Genomic DNA, 16915 nt, shown 5'->3' with positions numbered 1-16915 from the left:
GCCAGAACCGACCGACAGCTCAGCTCGAGACGTTAGTTGCAACAGCATAAAACGCTTTAAAATGTCGCCACTAAATCTGATGGTTTTTTTTCACGTTCTGTAACAAGTGCCAGTTATTAGGGGGAAATTGCGAGCGTAAGACGCCAATTTGAAGCACGATGATTACATGCATTGCTTGTCCTTTACGTACAAAAGAAGGAAGGGGGAAGAAGCGAAAATAAAGTAGTTTCGTTTTGAATGGAGGCTTTACGCATGTAAAATTTATAGCATTTTCACAGTATAGTGAATGAAACAAAGCTGCGAATTGCGTGACCAATGCTAAAACACGCGACCTCTGAAATGTGCGCGTCAGGTTTCCGGCACGCAGAACGAACAGACTAGGAGGAGGAGTGGGTAGGGTTATGTTAGGCAGTTAGGGTATGCGAGTGGGAACCTTTAAGTCAAAAGCGCCGAGGCAACACATTAAAAACATCACTACAGCGTACGCACAGCGCGGCGACGACGACGCGCCGAAAATACGTCGGAAATGCGTTCCATGTAGTTGCGGCTTTGCTCGCATCGCAGCTCGCGCTTCCACGCCGCGCGCTGACACACACACAGGCTGCCCTGCTGGGCTGACTGCCCCGAGGGCATGCCGCGGAACGAGACGCCACTGCTGCCGTCGTCGTCGCCGCCGCCCGACGTCGTCAGTATGCAGCTCGGCGAACGACTTCTCCGTGGGGAGCGAGCGGGCCTCACGCTGGAAAACGCTCAAGGACTCCTGGGACCACCGCGCGCTTCTGTGCGGGCTCTTTCTCGCCACGTGGTCCCTGCAACCTTATCACCGGGCGGCTTCTCCCTCGCTTCTAGAAGGGCGGAATGCACGGCTTGAGTATATGGGTGGAACCTGTGCGAGGAAGGCCTGTCTGCACTGCGCCACGTGGTCCCCTGTGCGCGGTTTCGCAACAGCGTGCCGACGGATTGTCGTTTCGGGTGTACTCGGCGCCTCCCTCGGCGGCTGCATTGCGTGCCGCCGGTGCATACGGAATACGTTTGGGGAATCATTCCGCGCGCTGAGAGTGCCCCCCCCCCCCCCCCCCCCCCCGATACGTCGAACGCACGATCTCTGCGCGACCAACTCTACGTATGCCGAAGTCAGTGGCTAGCCTAAGTAGGCGTCCGTTGACGTATACCCGACAATTACGACATTATCACATTCGAGCGTACATATCTTCCCTGCCAAGTCGACTGCAGGTTGCCCTGTAACGTACAGGCAATACACTCGTCATTTTGGACCAGCTATGAGCCGCTGACAGAAGGTGTTCGTGGCTGTGACCCTCCATGAACGAAAAATGAATTTGAAGGAAATTTGAACGAAAATGTGGAATCGCTGCGACTTTCCGAAGATCATGCGCTCAAGCAAAGCGACTGCAGGACGGAAGTGTTATAGCTGACCTAACTGTGTTTCGTTATAGTCAACTCGTGGGGCCCGGCAGGGGGACAATGAGTCAGTTGTAAAATGTGCTAGTGGGACAAGACATCATCTATACCGCCCTTCAGTTGTATTTTGCCTAGCCTTGACTGTCCAGCTTGATTCTGCCTAGCTCAACCTTGAGTACTCACAAAGTCCCTTGTTTAATTTCTCTCATATAGCTCTAGAACTCGTTCCCCGGTCGGTCTAATGTACCGTAGACTGACTAATACACACTGCCGTGCTAATCTTTAGCATGCGTTCAAATCGGTGCTCCAACATGACGCGCTAATCGAAGCGATTCATTAATTGCCAGATCCTGGCTTTTGTCGCACTGGTGACGGGGCGACGCGCAGTCCACGCAGACATTCGAAACAGCAGGCTCGATTCCATTCTAGCGTGAAAAAGACGTTCACAAAGCGCAGTTAACACTGCCATTATTTCAGCCTCCAGCACGCGAGTCTGATGTGCCACCCTTTCCTGTGCGTTGTTCCTTCTCTCTTTCCAGCTGGAGTTGGGTCGCGTGCGCAAGCTTTTGCAGCCATTGTCTGAGCGACGACAAAAGAGCGGGACTACGTCAGGTGCTCCGTTTTGAAACGCAATCCGGAGACAGGAAGACGCGCAATGCGCGACTTCCGCCCTCTCCCCACCCTCCTCCTCCCCGAACAACATCCATCCATTCGCGCCCGCGTGCCAGCAGGGCGATCGACGATCTGCGCGCACCGCCAAGCAGCTCCCTTGAAGCGTTTTTAATGCGCAAGCATTCTTTGGCGAGTGCGCCAGCAAAATCTGTCCGGCCCGCGAAAAGCTTAGTGTCTCGTATCTGCACGAAAACGCGTAATTTGCGAAGTTTTCCTATCGCAACGCTGCCGAAACATCAAGCAGGCACCACGTAAGTAGACGCAGCCTTCACACACCAGGAGACCAGGACGCAAAATACTTCCCTTCGGCTACAATTACAAGCACCCAGCAGGCTCGGCCTTCGATATAAGTGTAAGAAGTGAACGAGCAGCAGAGCTTGCGTCGCAGCGCTAAACGTGTGTACGAGGCATGTAGTTTCGACTCGATGAAATAAAGATGAGAATAAGGGAAAGTCTTGCCCGTGTCGGCTTTAGACCTCTCGAACGGGAGCCGAAATATCGCGACTTCCACCGCCAGCCAACAAAGCGCTATGACTTATCGTAGGAGCGGATAGGTTCGTGGTTTAAGTGGGTCGTGTAGACGTGCCGACAGGCAGAAACTGACACGCCAAACTGAAGTTCGCAGCACCAGACACAGTGCCGCGTCAGTTGGGGGCGATACAGAATGCAACGATAGAGCTGTGCGATATTCGTATCTGTATACCAAACACGATGCTCGCGGTTACCAACCAAGGTACACATCGGAGCACACGACCTTAGAGACCACAGTTATAACGTCAACAAAGAGCTCGAATGACTGCGAAAATAACTGCGAACCAGAGTAAGCGGCGTGGATGTCGCGGATATCTTCAGTTTCCTCTAAATCTTAAATATCTGATTCTGCTGACGCCTATACTCCTCGACAGTGAAAGGCGGCCTCTCGCACTGATTTCGGACGTCGCGATCCTCTCAGTGGAGTGCGTTTCGGATGTTTGGGTTTCGAGATCCAAAGCTGGTTGGTTGCAGCAGTTGGTCAAGCAGATAAGCTGCGCCCTGGAGGAAGGATAATCTGCCGCGCTGGTGGCCAAGGGGCGCTGAAAACAGCTCTGCATGCCGGCAAGCTGTCTAGAGAGGTAGAATGAAGAAAGCGACAGGGCGCAGCTTTCTACGCTATTTCTGTACCCAAGATAGGTGACCGTATAGACGCCGACCTGCTTTGCAGGAATGTTAACTGCGCTTTTCGGAAAGTCATAACAATTTGCATAACATTATGCATAACAGTATCCCTTGGAATGCGGCTGCCTTGGCCAGACAGCTGTGCCACAACATATAGGCAGTGAAGCAACATGGAAGAATTTGAGCATTCTTGTTTTCTATATTGATAGAGGAACCGTCTGTATCAGCACGTCACATCAGCCTCTTATCAGATTCAACACAAGCGAATACAGTGCCCACTGTGAGAGCCCGCAGGATCGCTAGCAGAAACTGTCGTCGCGTGAAGGCCGAGATCAGTCTTATTCCATGTGCGTGCGCCATGTGAGCTGACGAGCATGAATTATGGTGAATGATAGCTCTAGGTGCTTCACGTACTATCTAAGACCTCGTTATATCGGAAAAGTGGACCGCAGCGTTTGCGTAAGAGGGTTGTGCCTGGAAATCAAGGGATCACTGGCTTTGATAAGGCGTAACGCAGGCACAATTTTGAAACCCCCACGTGTCACTGCGTCTGTTTAAGTAGATAAGATCGTTTTGATATGGAGGCACACGTGCGCGGGTCCCTAAGAGTCTAGCGTCAACCCGGCGTTATGTCCTGGCACGTTCTTGCATGGCTATGGTCCCTATGGGTACGGTCTTCAGGTAATAGCACTGTGTACTTCAACAACGGGAGAGCTTCGATCGATCGGACTATATATTTCACTGTCAGATCATGAGCACAGTATCAAAACTAGCCTCTCGCAGTGAAAATTAATGCGCATTGTCATGTGCGCCGCGCGAAACACGTGGACGCAGCAAGTCCTGGGCTCCAGAAATAACTGGATTCTTCCAGATAATGTAAAAACAGTACAGAACACCACGCACTCAATGGAGGGCAGCTGCGTGCCACAGCAATCTGGAAATGTAATCCGTGCCGGGGCGATGATGGGAAGCGATAAGCCGCTGGTCGGCATCACGCCGACCACGCCAGCTCGAATGAATGACAAATCCTTCCGACGAGGCAGCGGCGGTATCCTTGGGCGATGGTCGATGAGCGGAGACGTAATCCGTGACTGCAAGGCAAACAATTTCGCCGTGCTATCAAAATGTTTCAAATTCTTTCCAGGGGTCGTGGCCACGTGTCCAAGGTGTGTCGAAAGTTCTGCAAGAAGCATTACAAGTGTCCCTTCTTTCTGCAGCATTTGAGGAAGGAAACGGTGATCGCCGTGACACTGTCGGTCGTGGCAAAACGCTTACAAAGCTGCGGTTGTCCGACAGCCGCAGCTGTATCAGGATTACGTTCTTCCTGCGGACCAGACCATGGAGTGAACCATATAGAAAACCGGCAACGACCATTTTGTTGCAAGGGGCGCGCGTTTGGAAGAGAAGGTCTCGGGACGTTAGAAAGTCGCGGTAACTGCTGAAATATAACCGGTACGGATCGCCAGAGGCGAAACAATTACAGAAAGAATGGGGTTCATGTCAAGGAAAAGAAGCTAAAAGTCACGATCTGGACCGCAGCCAAAAATCGATGAACTGATTTCGAAACAGACGCCGCCGCCGCCACTGCCGGCGCGGGCCACGACTGGCTCAGATCCGCGGTTCAGAGGCTCGCTGCAGCGGGTAGTCACGGCCTGTTCCCTGCAGCGGCAGCCGTCACTTTAATCGGGCACATGAGACACCAAGATTTGAAATTCGCGCAAGGACGCCTCCCAGAGGCAAGCTACCGCTTGGATAAACGAACCGCCGCGCTCGCTCCCTTCGCTACTGCAGGTAGCGGGCGGACATTTTTAAATGGCGGACTCCGGTCATAACGGACGCCTTTCGCGCTTCGCCTTTTCGTGCCGCCGCAGATCGGCCAGTTTGTTTCACAACAAGACCAGCGGAGCTCGTCGAAAGCGGCGAATAAACTACGGACAACTACGTCCACTGCAAAGGACGAAAAGTGAGCACCCCACTCCCTTCGCAAAGCGGCGCCGCGAAACCCGTACCCGCAGCGCGCGGCCGCCGCATGGGTACGCGGAGAGCCAGGGTCATACATCTACAGTGTTGCCGGCATTAGGGGCGCGCAAAGTGGGCCACGGGTCCGCGGCGCTCGTACCGGCGGTGCGAAGGCGACGATCTTGTTGGTTAACTGACGTCACGTTAGCGGTCCGTACCCTGACAAGAGGCACCGACGCACGAACCCGATGAGCACTGGCGCAACCGCACAACCTGGCGACCGGCTGCCGGTCGCGCCGCAAGGTGCAAGCCGGCGCGGGTAACTTTGGCGACCGGTTCGCGTGACCTTAACAGCGCTTTCTCTGCACGAAGCATTGCGCTGCCCCACCCCACGCGCGTCGTGTGGTCGTGCGGAAAGAAAAGCTGGCTGGCTGCTGCGGTTACTTTCGCCCTGCCACGGTCAAGGCCTGTGCAGGCATCGCGGCTTAGCGTAGCGGCGCTCGCGAGGTGGGCAGGGCAGGCAAACCGGTGACTCGCGCAGTTGGTAACCGTACCGTGCAAAAACAAGAGGTCGGGACTTTGGATGGCCCCTCCCCAGACTCGGTCCCCAGCCCGGAAGGGTGGGCTTGCCCCCGCAGCACGCACGACGAGGGGGCCCGGCAAAATCAATACGGAGCGAAGGCACCGATCGCCATTTGCGCCGGCGACGACGAGCGGCGCCGCAGTGCTTCGCCCAGCGGGGCGCGAGCGAGCTCTCGCAGGCGGCGTCAAACAACAACACAAGCAGCAAAGACCCGGGGCACCCGCCATGTTGTGCGGGGGGGCCGGCCGCTGAGCAGCAGCGGCCGGGCGCGTGAAGCGCGGCGCGGCGTCGGACAGACGAGCAGCAGCTTACCTGGTCGTCCTTTCCTCTGTCCGCCATGATGACTCCCTCAGGAAGAGATCACTCTGCGCGGAAAGGCTTGTATAAGTACGATGCGCACCAACTACTGACGTAACAGCGTCGCCCTCCCGCTACGGACAGCCACGCAGCTCTGTGGCTCTTGCGCCGGCCCTTGCTGAGAGCAGCGCTGGCGGCGACGGCGGCGGTGGCTGCTGCCTGCTGCTGCTGCTGCTGCTCGTGCCGCCGCCGACGATCGCTCAACGAGCTCGCCGCGCCGCCTCCGCTGGCGCCATCTCGTGCGCCGGTGGTGAAGCGCGCGACCACCGCCGCTGCCACGTGAACGCTGCGTTCGCTCTGCGTGCCCTCCTCACCGCCCTTTGCAGCACTTTTGTGTGAGTGTTTGCATCCCGCTCGTGGTCCCGTTACTTTCCATTGTGGACACCCGGCGGTGGCCTTTTCTTCGCTTTATGCGCTGCCTCTTTTATTTCGTTTCACTCCCGTACACCGCCCGCCGCGAAGTGCCCCCTTTTGAGTGTCCGCTGCTGTCTCCTCCGCCTACCAGTACCATTTCGAATGGCCGGCACTGAACACAGCGCCGCTAAGCGGTGACGTCCCGCTGTGAGCTACCACTACCTCCGCACCCCCTCCTCCCATTTCCCCGCCTCCCTACCGGGGTTTCTTTCCCCACTTGAGAAACTTACGCCACGCGTTCCCTCTTTTCACCCGAAAACAGCGGGAACTATGCCGTCGCTCCAAGTGCCACCGTTAAAGAGTTTGCGTCACTGAGGGGCGCGTCCAGTTCAAGAAATACAAAAGAGAGAAGAGAGACAGATAGTCGGGGGGAGAAAATCAGGAAATATAGGTACAAAGTAAAAGCGTGGCCCAGTGGAGAGAAGTTGAAAGCTCCAATGTTTGCAGAGGCAATTTTCTTTTTTCTTTTCTCATTTCTTTTCTTTGTTTCTCAGCTTGGAGCGGGAGGTTTATTTCCGTCGTCGGTTCCCTTCTTCTTCTTCATCCTTATATCAAGGGACCGGGCCTAGTGAGGAGGAGGTGCGCCCGGGCTGCGAGCCGGAGCGGAGGAGAGGTGACCCCGAGCCGTGGCGTCGTCGTCGTCTCCCGGCCCGGGCCCACAGCCGCCGGGGCGAGAAAGATAATGTCAAGGTTCAGAGCGGCGTCCTGCTGCACGGAGGCAGAGCGCACGCCCGCGCGCTCCCTCGGTACTGCTGCTTCCGGGTTGCTGCTGCTACCGCCGCAGCTACCTGCGCTTGAACACCGTCTCCATTGACTCATCCACGCGTTCGCTCGTTGAGATTTTTTTTTTTTTAATGCAACAGCATTTATTCACGCTGCTAGGTTATTGGTGAACACGAGAAAACGCTTACCGCTATCTAGGTCGCGTGGTATGCGCCCCAGAAGTACTGACCAACAGCTGACTCGGCTTCGCATGTGCGTCTCTCTGTCCACGTCCAAAACCGATCCCTAGGTCATCTCATGCATGCAGCACATTTCCAGTGTTTTGAAACCGCGTCCGCCACGGACAGAGCTGTGTTAACGCGCCCGTTTCGGTTGGTCCTTTTCAGTGCATCATTAATAACAATTAATAACGGATAATATATGCACTTCGCCGTAAATTGCACATGTGCATTCACCACGAGTTCACAGGAAGATGCCCCTTTTTTGCGAACTCGCGGCGAATACTACTATGTTAACTATAGGATTAAAAAAATTGTTTTGCTCTTAACGCGAATCAGTGGCGCTATGAGCTGACGAAATACACGCAGTGAGTCTTAGACTGTTCCGTGCCGTGTTTGTCGGGGTGAAGATTCCCAAATGCTAGCGAGCCATCTCCTTCCGAGAAGTGACATTAATGTGGGTCGCATTCACTCGGGGAAGTTTCGCCTCGTGGTTGTGAAGTGTAAAGAGTGTGCTTTCCTTCCTCCCCTTGCCTATCCGAACGTATAGCCACTTATCTCTACTAAAGCAACTCATTCGCTTCTTACTGCTGGATTCGTTAAGCTATGCTGACATATATACTTGAGCTACCCACACAATAGCGCCGCAATCATTGTCATTACATGCAGGAGGCAACAACAACAGCAACATGCACCGCCTTCGCAATTGGGCAGGCAACGTGCTAGAACACGAAGAAGGCACATACACCAGCTCTCTTCAGTACACAGGTGTTGAGCGGGTGATAGCCAATCACGGCATCTACGAGTGCGATCGCGCTCTCCAAGATCGGCATTCTCCACTGCTGTAGCATCGGCATAGTGAATGAGAAATGCCGCCCGCCAATCGTGTCTTTCGCAAACTGTGCAGTACAATCAGTAAAAACATATCAAAATGTGTCCGGCGCGCCCGCGACCGGGCCGGTGGGCTAGACCTGCCGGTCCCGACGTGGGACTAGCCGGGTGCGCGACGAGTTCGCGTCCTCGCCGGACCTGCAATAAAGTTTCTTCACTCACTCACTCACTCACTCACTCACTCACTCACTCACTCACTCACTCACTCACTCACTCACTCACTCACTCACTCACTCACTCACTCACTCACTCACTCACTCACTCACTCAAAGGGCACGCCACCTTCATCGGACGCAGTCAAACATCGAACATACCATTCGATAGAAGTCAATTTTTACATTCAAATTGCTTTGCAGCACATCGGAAACCAGTACTGCATCTTTACAACTAATAAAAGAACGCTCTAGCGTTTCCGGTACATCGCAGAGATGGCAATTTGCTCAAGAAACAAACCCACCTTTGATACTATGTAGCCAAATCTTAACAGGTAACCTTTCTATGGTTAATTCATGGCGGATTGTTCCTTCGTTAGCGTAGTTTAGTCGAACGATTGTTCATCTGAAGGATACCTATTTCCAAACGTAATTTCGACCGGACTGGTACCCGCGATTCATTAGTTGTCTGTCCTTGCCTCCCTTCTAGGGGCAAATATGCAATACAATACAATACAATACAATACAATACAATACAATATAACTTATACAATCCGCGATATCTCGGTCTTTCTAAAGTGGGATATACAATGCATATACAATGTTACAATGTTGCATATACAATGTTAGGTCGCCACAAAAATACCATGCATAAATAATAAAAATATAGAAAATAGCGGCTAATTAAACAAACACACACAGATATATATATATATTATAATATTCTGGCAAAGTATAGATTATGGTGACGGACATGCATCAAAACAACAAGAGTATTGAGCCCGTAACAGCTATCGCTGTAAAGTAATCAATGAAACGCACTGCGGTGCAAGATGACACAGACTACGAGTGGATAGCACGCATACGATTACGCAGGGAGCTGCGCCACGTCAAGGGTTCGTACAGTTGATAAAAGAATCGCTGGCCAAATTTAAGACCTCTTTATCGTCGCGTAGCGCTTGCCACCGGCGTGGGCAAGGTACAAGAATTGCAAACAAGCGTATACAGCCGCCTCGCAAGATGCCCCATCTAAGCGGCTCCCAAGTATAGACACTCGAAACAACGAAAAAAGAAAAAAATAGAAAAATATTATTCCGATTTTTCGTAAATCAAAACGAGACGCGTATAGGTGAAATATTTCCGCATGTTTTAGAAGGTGAATTCATCTTTTCAAAGCGTCTATGAAAAGGGTTTCAGAACACGCATCGTCATTATTATTGTTCGTACAAGATGACTTAATTCTGCCTTTTCTTTTTATATTCTGAGTAAAGTTACATGGCAGCGAAATAGCGGCGCCAGCTGGTAGACCTCTCGAGTATTCACGCCCTTTTCTCCCCCCATCACTCACAATGCTTAGCTACAAACGCGCCTATACGACGAGATAGCAGAGCCACTTCGCTCATATTTCACTGAATGCATCCTCGCTGCATACGATGCCCCTGTGAAACCCGTGCCGTACTCTCCGATTTCTTCTTCTTTCAGCAGAACACTTCAAGCGTCACAGGAACCTGTGTCCAGGGGAAGAGGACACTCACATAGCGAATCAGCCCGTAGTCGGCGCAGAAGAATCGGAGCCCACTGCGGAAAACGAAAAGTCAGCAGGTCAAATGCCTCAAGCCATGCAGCGTCCGTATATATAGCGGTGCGGCGGAAATGCCCTTTTAATCACCGACGTGGTTACGCGGCCCAGCGGCGTATCGCATCTCCCACTGCCATGATTAAGTCAGTAAGTACACTGTATACTGTATGGGTAGCGTGCTACGAACGGAATGGTAATCGAATAAATGTGACTCTTTTTGCTCTATCTGTTGTTTATTCGCGCACACAATCCCTCTTGGCGTCTACGTGGAGCGCTACACACCGGTGGCACAAAGTGACGCGAACATGAATAAGCAAGGAGAAAAAAATATAAGCAACCGAGAGATAAACCTTGCTTCTTCTACACTACGTTACTGAGGCTGACTCCAGAAGAGTTTTGTATCATTTCTTTGTTAAAGCGCAACTTTCTTTGCCTACTAAAAGCACACATCATCAAAGTGAAATACAAACCCAAACATAAAACCGTGCCTGTAATGACAATGTGAGAACAACTGCCTTCAGCCTAGAAAGATCATGAAACGTAGAATATAATTTTTGGCGAAACAGCACAGACGATGAGAATCGGGTGAAAACGGACAGGAGAGTGCGCTGCAAAGTTTTCACCCGTCCCGTATAGCGCGCACCGTTTCGCCATTACGCACGTAAATCGATGAAGCCCAGCTCAGAACCACTGTGTAGAATCTAAAGAAATGCTGAAAAAAAAATACATGTTTTCTTTAGAACAGACGCTAATGAGCTACACCAAATGCTTTCAGATTAGTATTGTCGAAACATAGTCTTTTGAGACTGTTTTATTTGACGAAGGGCTGGTTACTATAGCAGAGAATGCGAAGACCATTGTTTCCCATGCTGAAACATATATGCCCAAATCGCAACGCCTGTATGTCGGTGTGACGCCGCGGATTGCAAAGTGTTTTCGCTTGTTCTGGTTCGTTCTTGTTCAGAATATGACCTAAAAAAAGGAAACCAACAATGTTCAGTCTTTGGTCTTCTCGGGATGAATAGGTTTGTTTATCGACAATAGTATCAAGCAGGCGCTACGCTGGCAATATGAAATTTGGACAATTTAACTGCAACGACTTAAAAAAAATTTGGCGTTTCCAAAGCCGCATAGTAGATATATTTATCCTGACCTTCCGCGGTTATTAGACTTTTTTAATGAATGCCGAAGTCTCGGGACATAGGCACATCGATACGCGCATGCGGAGGTCCGAGACATCCAACCCTGTTCCCCGCCTTCAACAGTACAAAGCCGAATCCGCTGTATGTATCGCTCCTGCATATCACTATTACGGGATCCTGTACTCAGTTGTACTAATTGTACTAGTACGCCGATAGTCGCGCTGCTTCTAGTAGTGCTAATGACAGAAATGCTATAGTACTGCATATATACTCGTATTAGCTGTGCGGTATACTTCAGCCATCACCTTGTGAACGACCTACTTTCTAGCCACGAACTATGGTGCTAACAGTAGAACCAGTTTAATTGAACTGGTTTTTCTATTTATTAATGTGCCCCCCCCCCCGGCAAAAAACATATATATGATAGATATCCTACGGTACTAGTACTAGCTTTCTAGTACTAGTTCTACGTGTAGCGGAACTAGCTGTGCGGTAACTTTTGGCACCGGCTTGTGATCATAACCTACCTGACCGCCACGGGCTACATCTGGGTTAAATGTAGAACCAGTATAGCACTAATTGTGCTAATTGTGTGTAACTTCAGGCATCACCTTGTTGTCACGACGAACCATAGCGTTATATAGCTGTATCATTTGTGCGGTACTTAAACCTTCGACTTTTGACTACGACCGACAATACTATATAGCGAATGACCTGCGACAGCTGGGTGTCGTTGATTGGTGCTTCCAGGTTAGTACGGACTTTTATTACCCATCACGTTTTGCCAGAAAACGGGCGGCGCGCTCGAACGTCAATGACAGCTATGAACTTTGTACGTGATATATCGACGCATGAATTTGTACTTATCTCAGAGTCATTACCAATAAAGGTCAACCGCAGGATAGATGTTTGCCTGAAGAGTAGCGACACCTACTGAACGACGTAGTAAGAAAACAAACACGAGAAAGAAGGAAGAAAAGAAAATTACATGTAGCAAAAAATTCCTCGCGCGACAGAAAGCGCCAGATCAATTAGGGCTAATGCTTTCTCTTTCAGTTAAAGCAGGTAACATCCATCAACTAAATAAACTCTCCTACAACGCAGCAGTCTGAAATACAGAGTGAGTAGAAAGATGGGGCAGATACTTGAATAATGCAAATGAGCGGTTCTTCTGTAGCAAATAGTGCGTCAATTCACACTGCATGTAATTAGAAATACAACCCAAGTGTAATAAGAGAGCGAGGGAGTTGACCTTTGACTAGATCCTGCCATCCAGTAAATAATTACGCTCGCGCAAATCACATCTTCGCACATACTCACGAAGCAATAAGCGTACAGTATCCGAGCCTGTTGTCGATCTAATCGAAGCCGCTCAGCGCAGAACTGTGCCCACTTCCTCAAGCTGATTATAAATGAAGTAGGGGGCAGGGAGGAGATATTCCGAAGTCATTGGTTCGTACGCCATCACGACACGTGACTTTATTCGTATCCGTGTCACGGCGTAATCTGTCACCTTATGAAATTTTGTTTGTTTGCTGTTGTTGTTATAATCTCCGCACTATATAACCACCAAGGACAGGCTTGACGCTAACGGGCTACGGAGAAGCGCTGATTTTCAACTAGATATTGTCCTAACTCGGTGTCAACGCATTGCGTCGAGTATTGAAATGGCTAGACGCACGGCTTCACAGCTCATGGCTGTACAGCGCAGTCTGTTAGCTTTCGACAGGTCTCTTTTTATTATTATGGCAGTAACTATACAAGCCCGTTTGGAGTTACTCGAGCAATAATAACCACACAAATACAGGTGCAGCAACGCCCACCTAGCATACGAAAAAAGTATCCACAGTGCGGGTAATATGAACATGCTAAACAGCTGCACACAGCACGGGAGGTAAGGAAAACGAGGCAGTTCCGGGAAAGAGACTGGCAAAAACTTCGGTCGACGTCTGCACTTTGATATTTATTTATTTATTTATTTATTTATTTATTTATTTATTTATTTATACTTGCTCTTCCTCCCAACCCGAGCAAGAGGCCAAAACGAAATCGAAACGCGAGGTACGCGATGTGCGCTCGCTCGCACCTGCGGGATCGATATTCATCGAACGCGGGCGGGAGGCGCTGCCGCATTTCGATGAGGGCGTACTTCAAAAAAGCGCCCGAGTGCCCAGAAAAAAGGAAAGGAGAAACGAGATGGCATTAATTATAATGGGAACGTACGCCGCGCGCATTGCCACCTGCCATGGCTTTTAAGGTTTATCTTCGAGCGGCGGAGAGACCGTCTGGCCTTTATTAAATGGAAGAAAGAAAAAAAGAAACGTCTTGCAAAATAGTACGTGTGCAGCGTCGTTGGTTTTGGTGATGTCAGTTGATTGTTGCGGGAAATGTAGCCCGGAGGGGCCGCCCGGGGAAAACAACAGCGAGAAACACACATGGACAAGACAGAGATATTCGTGGATCTGTTTTTGCTTTGTAGTGCGGTAATTCTACCCCACAATTACTACAGTAATTTGCCCCTATATCTCTTCCCTCCTCCTCCTCCTCCTCCTACCCTCTCTCTCTTTCCCTTCTTTCTATTCCACTTCTCTCTTCCCCCAGCGCAGGGTAGCCAACCTAACTCTTAACTGGTTAACATCCCTGCCTTCCTTTCATCTCTCTCTCCCTCTCTCAGGCCACAAGCGCTTGGTGACAACAGATGCTGCAACAAGAATGGTTGTGTTTTTACGATTGATTGATTGATTGATTGATTGATTGATTGATTGATTGATTGATTGATTGATTGATTGATTGATTGATTGGGTAGGTGACTGGCTGAGCAGGTGAGTGAGTGATCGATCGTGGCGTTTTGAATCTCCATGCCACAAATCGATCTGATATACTACGTGTGTGTAAGGATGAGATTGGAATAATCTTGTGCCTCTGGAAATCCTTAAAGGGACACTAAAGTGAAGAATGATGTCTTCTGCCATCAGTAAATTACCTTTCTACAACACCAAAAACACCACTCTTACAACGATAAGACGTTTGGTAAGCCAGAAAAAGCACAAGAACGAAATACGGGTGGCGACGCCTACTTAAGTTCCCGCACCTGGGAGCTGTGACGTCTTGGATTTTGATGGCATCTTCTAGGGCCTACTAATTATAAATAGCGGTGCAGATTGACTACATTGTGTTCTAAAGGAACCACATATTAAACATGGCAAGTTTCCGGAACCTTTACTCCGCCAACGCGGCACAAATGCGAAAACATACTTTGGAATCCCTGACGTCACGCTGACGTACCGGCGCTGGGGTTTCGGCGCGAAATTCAAATACTGATACTTGGACCTTCATTTCCTCATCTGATATTCAAACTATCTTTTTGAAATGACTGCCTGCAGAGTTCTGAAACAACGCTTCATTAATCTAAACTGATTTATTGTTTCCCTTTAGTGTCCCTTTAACGTGGATTAAAAAATCTGTACACGGAAATCGATGCATTCCGACCCCATCTGAAAACTGTCACGGCGTGCGAGAATCGTACCTACGACCACGTGTTCAGTCGCAAAATGCAGTTGCCTGTGCAGTTAGCTGTAATTTCGCTCTGTAAACACCAATGCCACTGTTTAAGAAAAAAAGAAAAAAAAAAGAAATGATAAACATTTGCACATACACCGCGTGCCTGCTAGTAATATTCTCACCGCTAACAAGTACAGCTGGTTAAGCCTTCTTTTTATGTCTGATATAAAATAAACAAACAGTGCATGCATCCCTTTATCGTAATATTTAACTAGCAAGGCTCAACACAATCTAAGTAGCTACTACAGGCTTGTCTGCACGCGCACCTGCACGTAAATACAAAATTCGGAGACCCGGCGAAGTGCGCAAATTTTACATAATAACTGCGTGCGCGGAGAAACGTTGTCGTTAGGCTGAACAGCAGGCAACTCAGCTTTGGTCCATGGTCGTTTAACATTTATGGAAATGCCATTCCGACGCGAGTCGCGTTCCGATCGTGCGAAGCTGTCGCGCACAAAAGCATCTCATCCCAGCGAACAACGCACGCGTCATGCTGGCGACCGAACGCTCAATAGCTCGAAAAAGCGACTCCCTCTGATGCACGATTCAAAACAGAACACATTATTTTTTTTGTTTTTCGCATTACATTAAGAGAGCAGCACTGTTTACAACCCCCACGAGAACCTTGGCCACGCAAAATTTTAATCGCCCCACGCATTCGCTTTGGCTGCATGCGCGCAAATCGATGCTGTTCGCTCACCAAAACAGAAATCCTGGTCTTCCGGCTGTATGCATGCAAGCGTATACCGCGCCTCCTATACTATATGAACGCATGTTTGCGATCCTTCCTATATGTCGCTGGAAAGGCCTCTGCGAAGCGCTTGTGTCGTTCAATTTCTAAGCAGCTAAATTCGAGCCGCCTAAATCCTCCCCCCCCCCCCCCCCCCCCTGCAGCCGTATGGCGGATACAGCTATCATTGCTTTTGTTGCTGTTTCTATTATATATAGCTCTCAGCACTCAAAAAGCTTCGGCGTCGTGCTCGCCGGCACGGCTTTGAAAGGTCGCGTTATCCTCCGCGCACGATCTGGACAACATGTTTATGCGTGATGTTCGGTATTGATTTATTATCTCATTATACTGGACTGCTTCCTGCTTTCTCTTGATCCGGAAGAGATGTTATCGTCTTTCATGGTCGGTGAATGTATTCATGCGAAAGAGCTTCCCCCCCTACCCCCCCTCTCTCTCCTTTATTTCTTCACTTCTCTTTTTCTCTTTTCTTTTCTTTTTTTTTTCTGTTGCGTCAGTGGCTTCTCCAGTCTCCAAACCATATCAGTGCGTTCATGTCGCTTAGTTGCTTATAGAATGGGAGGCCGTACTATTTTAAACCAGTACACAAACACTGGCCTTACAAAGGCGCTATCGTCATTATGTACTTGCGATCGTGAATGAAATCAATCGATCTTGTGATAAATAACACGCTATGCGTCAGAACACAAAATCACATTATGAGGTTTAACGCCCCAGAGCTAGGATGTCGCGTGTTAGGTGACGATATTGTGGGAAAATAGACCACCGAAGTCCCGATTATCCCAATCATAAATATTCACCAACGATTACGATGCTTCCTAATGCGAAATTTGAGCGGTGCTCTAAATGTGTTTTCATTTAGTGATATATTGGCTTGCGCGGACAATCTTTATCGTGCGGCACGCTGCAAACGGAGCGAAGCTTTGCAGGAACGGGGGACAATAAGAGATGCGCTCTGAAGGCTCCAGCCATTGTGATATGCTGATAAATACAAAAACAGAAATAAAAGATCAGGGACGACGCAGCGGTGGGTGGCTTCGGATTGCACTTCGACCCTCTACACGAGGTTCTTTAGAAAACGTGCACCGAAACATGCACCAAGAACGTGCGCCTAAAACACGCGCGTTCTCGCCTTCCGGCCCCCATTGCGCTGAGGCCGCCGCCGCACTCAAACTCGCGACCTAGTGCTCAGCAGCAGAACGCTATATCTTTCCTAAAGAGCTGTCCGTAGACACAAGATATGTTTGTGCGGCTGTAACAGGTATGCATGCACGTACGTGTGGCCTGCGAGATCGCCCGCTCTCGGAGGCCATGATGTACGCTCACTATAGGAGGACAGTCG

General features: G+C 49.9%; 1 protein-coding gene and 2 long non-coding RNA genes across 5 annotated transcripts in view; 1 reads left to right on the top strand and 2 right to left on the bottom strand.

The window, feature by feature from the left end:
- Positions 1–6412, bottom strand: part of Atpalpha (sodium/potassium-transporting ATPase subunit alpha) — a 146259-nt gene extending 139847 nt beyond the window's left edge. Inside the window, exon 1 of the mRNA XM_050178717.3 lies at positions 6101–6412. Within this exon, the coding sequence (XP_050034674.1) occupies positions 6101–6127 (27 nt within the window). The 5' untranslated portion in view covers positions 6128–6412. The remainder of the gene's footprint in view (positions 1–6100) is intronic.
- The window catches only part of LOC126531267 (uncharacterized), a 171575-nt gene that overhangs the window by 77102 nt on the left and 77558 nt on the right, over positions 1–16915 (top strand). Inside the window, exons 3-5 of one of the 3 annotated variants that reach the window (XR_008612642.2) lie at positions 7116–7305; positions 10026–10269; positions 12321–12384. This is a non-coding gene — a long non-coding RNA (uncharacterized lncRNA). Of the gene's footprint in view, positions 1–7115; positions 7306–10025; positions 10346–12320; positions 12385–16915 lie in introns of those variants that run through there. The other 2 variants (XR_008612641.2, XR_007599618.2) reach the window with 2 other exon arrangements.
- Positions 7116–15687, bottom strand: LOC129385085 (uncharacterized). The gene is made up of 2 exons (XR_008612643.2): positions 15526–15687; positions 7116–7347 (listed from the first exon to the last, which is right to left on the bottom strand). It is a non-coding gene; the product is annotated as an uncharacterized lncRNA (long non-coding RNA).

The sequence above is a fragment of the Dermacentor andersoni genome, chromosome 5 (genome assembly GCF_023375885.2).
Source record: "Dermacentor andersoni chromosome 5, qqDerAnde1_hic_scaffold, whole genome shotgun sequence".
Lineage (NCBI taxonomy): Eukaryota > Metazoa > Arthropoda > Arachnida > Ixodida > Ixodidae > Dermacentor > Dermacentor andersoni.
The sequence above is the reverse complement of the archived record's forward strand: the minus strand, read 5'-3'. Positions and strand labels throughout refer to the sequence as shown.